This window comes from Elaeis guineensis, chromosome 3, assembly GCF_000442705.2.
Source record: "Elaeis guineensis isolate ETL-2024a chromosome 3, EG11, whole genome shotgun sequence".
NCBI classification, from domain to species: Eukaryota; Viridiplantae; Streptophyta; class Magnoliopsida; order Arecales; family Arecaceae; genus Elaeis; species Elaeis guineensis.
This window is the reverse complement of record NC_025995.2, coordinates 124131440-124138119: the sequence shown is the minus strand read 5'-3', so window position 1 is coordinate 124138119 and position 6680 is coordinate 124131440. Positions and strand designations below refer to the sequence as shown.

General features: G+C 42.8%; 1 protein-coding gene across 1 annotated transcript; it reads right to left on the bottom strand.

The window, feature by feature from the left end:
- Window positions 1–1538: 1538 nt before the first annotated feature.
- LOC140856683 (uncharacterized) lies at window positions 1539–6080 on the bottom strand. The gene is made up of 2 exons (XM_073254826.1): window positions 2769–6080; window positions 1539–2374 (listed from the first exon to the last, which is right to left on the bottom strand). The coding sequence occupies exons 1-2, from the start codon at window positions 5971–5973 to the stop codon at window positions 1980–1982; spliced, it is 3600 nt and encodes a 1199-aa protein (XP_073110927.1). The 5' UTR covers window positions 5974–6080; the 3' UTR covers window positions 1539–1979.
- Window positions 6081–6680: the final 600 nt, after the last annotated feature.

Below are 6680 nucleotides of genomic sequence, written 5' to 3'. Positions count from 1 at the left end.
GGAAGAAAAGATCCTAGAGAGATAAAATCCGTAAAGAGAGAGAAAAGTCTAGAGAGAGAATCTAGAGAGAGAAAATGTAGAGAGAGAAGGTAGAGAGAGGAGAGAGGAAAATTTTTTTCTCTTCTTTTTCTTTTTATTTTATTTTATTTTATTTTATTTTTATTTTTATTTTTCTCTTTTTCTTTTCTTTTCTTTTTTTTTCTCTTTCTTTTTTTTCCTTTTTCTTTTCTTTTTCTTTTCTTTTCTTCTTCTTTTCTTTTCCTTCTTCTTCTTTCCTTTTCCCGCGGCCTCCCTTGGCTGAAACAGGGGAGGACCGTGAGGTCCCCCCCCCCGGTGGCTCGGGCTCCGGCGGGGTGGCGGCCTGGCCGGAGATCCAACAACGGCCGGCGGCTCTCTTTTTTTTTTTTTTTTTTTTTTTTCGAAAAACAGGGGATCCGTCCCCTTTCTTCAAGAACTCCGACCATTGGCCGGTCGCCGGCGGCCAAGGCTTTCAGGGAAGGAGGAGAGACATATGGGAGTCCGGTCTCGGGGATGGGACGCCGCAACCGGCGGCGCCGGTGGCCGGAAAAGAGAGGAAAAGGTCCGGCCGAAACAGAGCAAAACAGGATTCACTATTTTCAAAGATTTTCCGATGATCCTGACGGCCGGCGAGGAGTTTAAAAACATGGGAAGAAAGAGAAGAGAGAGAGGAATAAAGATTGAACCCTTACCTGAACTCCGGGGGCTTATTTGATCTTCAATTTCCGACGAACACGAGAAGAGGCTGCCGCGGCTTCTTCGGAGAAAAGGAGAGAAATCGGGCTCGAAGATCACCGGTGGAGGGTCTTGAGAGAGGGAGAGACTTATTTATAGGGGTCTCTAGAGTTCGGGTGATCCTAGGACTCCCCTTTCATCCGAGATTCACCGGAGAAGAAGACTCCCTTCGGGAGTCTCCTTCCGCTCTGTTTTTTTTTTTTTTTTTTTGTTTGGGTTTTGGGCTTGGTCCTAGGCCGGGATGTTACAATTTTTGAATTACTTCGGCCTGCGAGGGCGATCCTCACGAATTAACTTGCTGCCTGCGAGCTGCTTGTTGCCTGGCCTATGAAGACCCAGTATGTTGGCGGCTCGTGTTTGATGTATTTGCTGATATGCCTCACCTCGACCACTCATCTCTACCAGAGCATTGAATCAGCTTTCGTTCAGATTCAATAATACCCAGAAAAGGATATAGATTCAGGACACAGTCCTGAGTTTCTGACATGGAAATGATGATGTGTGGCATTGGATTCCATTACACTCTTGGAATTGGATATAGATATTGATTCTTTGAGTAAGTCCTTTTTTAGGTTACCAAAATAGAAGCACAAGATCTTTGTAGCTTACCAAAGAAAAAGAAATCATTTTCATATATACTTTAAATTATTCCCGATTTATGCTTGCTTGCTTAAGTACATAAATTATGTTTTTGATTGAAATGGAGGCTGGGAAGAAACCAGCCACCAAAAATTTTATTGATAAGAACCAGTACAACAAGCAAGACTACAGAACCAGAGGTTATAAAACATCTGGTTCAGTTACAGGATTTTCAGGACAGAAAACAGAGCATGAAACTGGTTACAGACATGGAGCAGAAACACGTTGCAGATATGTTCAGAAACTGGTAACAGGCTTCTTAACGGCCAAGAATTGAAGGAAAGATGTGTAAGGCCTGCTCCAGAATTTGAAATAGAGAGTGCAAGTGCCGGAGAAGATGAGCAACGTACTGTCATATTTTGTCAACTTTCCAAACTTTTTCTGAGATGAGGCATGGCACTTTGTTTGCATAACACCGGCCAATCACGGAAGAAGTTCGACGCATTGCACGCAACCCTTAAGTACATAAATTATTGATAGGCCACCCTTATTCAAAAACAGGAAGAAAAAGCATAAGACTACATCAAACGCCTTTCTTACATAAACAAACTAGAAAAGTAGAATATATATACTGAACTTTCTACTCGTTATCCCTCTTCAAAGATTTCAACCACCGATAACCTGTCTTTAATTGTGTTGAGTTTATTGGCAACATCTTGCATGTCCATTCGTTCTTTGGGTGATTCCTTCGAGCATGAAAGCCCAATTCCAAATATTGAAGTAATGCATCTTCTCATCCTCATCTTGGCAGCAGTTTCATTTCTACTGTTGTTATTAGCTTCTTCATATTCATCTTGTAGGATCTGGTGATCCAAAATCTCCATGATTCTTTCTGGAAAAGCCATGCTGACAAATCTATGAAGATTTAAACCATCCTTGAACATGTCATCTGTAGGTTTCTTTCTCGTAAGCATCTCTAGCAAAAGTATTCCATAGCTATACACATCTCCCTGCATTGAGATTTTGCTGCCCATCGCATATTCTGCATTTCATTTGTATATCGATTGCAGAGTAATTGATATATAGTTTAGAAATGAAGATAATTTTTTATTCAGAACAAAACATAGAGTTATGTCATTAAATGAAGATGAGTCAACTATGCCCCATGCCCTATAATAAATATATATGTTGGGGTTTATTCCGCAAAAAAAATTTATTAGCCAGATTTAAATGGAACTAATTTCAGTTCTACAGTTTGGAAGTCTGCCAAACTTAGTTTCAAGTATATGAATCGAGCACAGCAGCGCATTAAATATGTTTAAACTATTCTTACTTGGGACCACTGTCTCTAGGATGGGTCGAATAATACATACAATTATCCGCAATTTCAAGTATGCATATGAGAGAGGGATGAGAGAATATTTTTGAGCTCTTACCTGGAGCGACATATCCAATGGATCCTTTTATCCCCATCCAACTTGTAGAATTCTTACATGTTGTAGAGCTGGAAGTTGAGAGAAACCTTGCTAAGCCAAAATCACCCACATGGGCGGTCATATCATCGTCAAGAAGAATGTTGCTTGGCTTGAGATCACAATGAACAAGTGGCACTGCAGAGTCATGATGTAGATAGTTTAAAGCAGAAGCCACATCGATGAGTATGTTTAACCTTTGAGTAAGATTCAACTTCCTTATCTGGTGATGTTCATGAGCTTTTGGATGCAACCACTCTTCCAGGCTCCCATTGGGCATGTATTCAAAAACTAGAGCTTTAAAGTCATTGCCCGTTGAATCAACAGTCGAGCACGAAGTAATGATCTTAACAAGATTCCTGTGGCGCATGTTTCTTAAGGCTTTGCATTCGGCGTTGAAACTCTTCAGTCCTCCAATTTGATGAAGGTTGAATACCTTCACGATGATGACATTCTCTTCAGGATCCATCTTCCCTTTGTACACGGAACCAAAACTTCCGGTGCCAACCAAGTTGTCTGAAGAGAAACCATCAGTTGCTTTGTGGATGTCTGCATAAGATAATTTCTTGTACTTGTCCCCCATATGGGAGACAGACGGAGATTTTTCACCTATCTTCCTCGGTCGACAAAGAATAGCCAACAAACACAGCACTAGAACTACAGCAGCACCTGCAACTGGTATTATAACCTCTAGTAATATTCTTTTTGAGGTTTTGACAAAGCAAGGTGGCAGTTGCAAATTTGGATCACCCCCACAGAGCCTTCTATTCCCGAAGACAGAAATTTCAGTGGCATTGTCGAAAATACCACCCCTTGGGACTTCACCCTCAAGATCATTGAATGAAAGATTAAGATAGCGCAAAGAACCCAAGGAGTCAAAGAATTCTGGAATTGGCCCGGACAAGTTGTTTAGAGAAAGATCCAAGTCCATGATACCTTTCAGAGATCCAAGTTCTTGAGGGATGCTACCTTCAAAGAAGTTGCCTTGCATGTATAGGTGTTCCAAGTGCACACAAGCACTTAAGGCGGAAGGGATGCCACCGGACAATCGGTTCTCAGAGACATCTAGAAGATCGAGGTTAACCAACTTGTCTACTTCCATTGGCATGGGCCCAGTGAGATAATTATGTGATAGGTCGAGATATTGTGCAAGAGAGGAAATGCTGACGAGCTCCCTTGGTATGCTGCCGATGAGAGCATTATGGGAAAGGTTTAATACTACCAAATATGTGCAATTTCCGAAACTTGGAGGGATATTTCCGCTCAATTCATTGTCTTGCATATAAAGCTCGTTCAATCGTGTGAGGTTGCCAATGGTATATGGGATCGGTCCCGACAATTTGGTTGCTGATAAGTTCATGACATTTAAGTTCTGAAGCTTTCCTATGGTCTCAGGAATTTTTCCCATGAGAAGGCTTTGATCTAGGAAAAGCACAGTTAGGTTGACAAGATTCCCAATCTCTGCAGGAATGGGTCCCGATACTGGATTGTTTCCAATCAATAGCCATTGAAGCTGTGTGGAGAGATTGCCCACTGAACTAGGCAGTTGGCCCTCAAATTTGTTCTGGTACAAGATTAATCTCTCCAAAAAGCTACAATTAGTCAGAGAAGAGAAGAAGCTCCAATCATGGGCTTGGAGCTGATTCCAGCCAATATTCAGATTGTACAGGTTTTGGAGGGATCCTAAATTGGAAGGCACTAATCCACTGAATGAATTCTTGGAAAGATCAAGCATCTGAAGCCCAGAAGCATTGCATAATGAAATTGGAATCGGTCCATGGAATTGGTTCCCTTGCATGACTAGGCTTTGGAGGTTAGGGAGAGTGAGGCCCATGTCCGATGGAAGTGTCCCGAAAAGTCTATTGGTCGCCGCACCAAAATAAGTGAGCGAGGAGCGATTGTAAAGACAAGGTGGGATTTGGCCAGATAAGTTGTTGATGGTCAAATCCAGCTCTTGTAAGTTGGGGACGTTGCATAGGTTTTCTGGAATGCCTCCCACCAAGTTATTCCCCGCAAGATAAAGATACTGGAGAGAGGTGAGGTTCCCCAATGAAGAAGGGATGCCTCCTGAAAGTTGGTTCATAGACAGCCCCAGGAAAAAAAGGCTCAAAGGATTGGCTAAGAAAGGTAGCAAACGCCCTGTCAAATTGTTTATTGCTAGATCGATATAGGTGAGGGACGAGCTGTTACCTAATGATCGAGGGATGCCACCTGATAGCTTGTTTGACTGCAGATCCAAGTGCGCAAGCGACGAACTGATCCCCATTGAAGATGGAATCTCTCCCGTGAGACTGTTCGTTGATAGGTCAAGGTATTGAAGGGATGTGCTGGTTCCTAGTAAAGAAGGGATGCCTCCTGTCAGACTATTATTTGATAGGCTGAGATATTCAATTGGACCGCTAGCTAGCATGGGTGGAATTCCGCCGTTGAGCTTATTTTGTGAAAGGTCAAGAGCAAGCAAGGAAGAGTTATTTCCAAGCAATTGTGGGATTACCCCAGCAAGGTCGTTATTTGACAGATAAAGAACATTGAGGAATGAGTTTTTGGCCAGGAATGGTGGAATGCCTCCTGTGAGACGATTGCTTGAAAGATCAACCTGGGCAAGCAATGGGCTATATCCTAGTTGAGGAGGAATCCATCCTGTGAGATTGTTATTGCTAAGACTGAGGGTGCCAAGCTTTTGAAGGAAGCCAAAGTCGATGGGGATTTCGCCTTCAAGAGAGTTCATACTAAGATTGAGGTACTCAAGTCGGGAGAGACGGCCTAGCTCTTGTGGGATGCGTCCACTGAGTGAGTTGTTTGGTAGATGGATTCTCTTAAGAAAGGTGAGGTTGGCTATGTCGGGTGATATGATGCCCGTGAGGTCAAGGGAATCAAGGTCCAAAGCTGTGACCCTACGTGGGTGTCGTCGACCACAGGTGACGCCCAACCACCTACAGTGATTGTGGGATTCATTTCTCCAGGAGGTCAAGGCTCCAAGAGGATCAGACAGCGGTGACTTGAAGGCAAGAAGAGCTAGTTTGTCGTTAGCAATGTTTGGGAGGATGGGATTAGTAGCCGCTGTAGTAGTAGCTAATGCGGAGTAGGAGTGCAAGGAGCATAAGCTATAGAGAAGGATGAGAGCTATTGGGTTGAGTGCTTTCATGTTCTTTACTTGGGGAAGATCCATTCGATCAGAGTAGGAAGGTATGGTTGGTTAAGCTAAGGTAGCGTGGATCAAGTTTATTGTAGAGATGGCTTTTTATAGGGAAATTGATGCGGTGGTCATATCATGCATTGTTCAGAAAATAAACAAAAAGAAAAATGCCGGTCATGTCATGCAGAAGGTGGCAAGAAGAATGGAGCCATGGAAGTGATAATGATCATGACAGAGGCAATTCTTGTGGAGCAGAAGATGCTACCGTCCAAATTAGAAGACTTGGGAGTAGTGTTGACTCGAAGAGGAGGGCATCAACAGAATTACAAAGCTAGAAGAAGAAGTGACGGTAACTTGTGGATATAAAAGTTTTGTTTTGGAGCAGAAGACTTGGTTGAGTAGGCCTATTTGTGGAAGATCCATTTGATAAGAGTAGCGAGGTATGTTTTGGTTAAACTACGTTAGCATGGATTAACTTTATGGCAAAGCTGCTTTTTTTTAATGAGAAACATAATGCATCGGCATGTGATGCACTCTTCTGAATTGAAAAAAAAAAAGGCAAAGTGTCAGTCAAGAGGATGGTGAGAAGAATAGAGTCATGGAAGTGAGGATGAAAATAGCAAAGGCAGTTCCTATGCAGTTGAGAGTGCTATCGTCCAAACTAGAAGACTTGAGAGTAGCATTGACCGGAAAAGGAGGGCATCGACGGAATGGGAGGCCTGGTAGAAGAAGAGATCTCT

Coding starts and splice junctions, on each gene's coding strand:
- LOC140856683 (XM_073254826.1), bottom strand. CDS start 5,973: ATGGATCTTCCCCAAGTAAAGAACATGAAAGCACTCAACCCAATAGCT. Junction 2,375..2,768: donor CATTGGATATGTCGCTCCAG/GTAAGAGCTCAA, acceptor AATGAAATGCAG/AATATGCGATGGGCAGCAAA.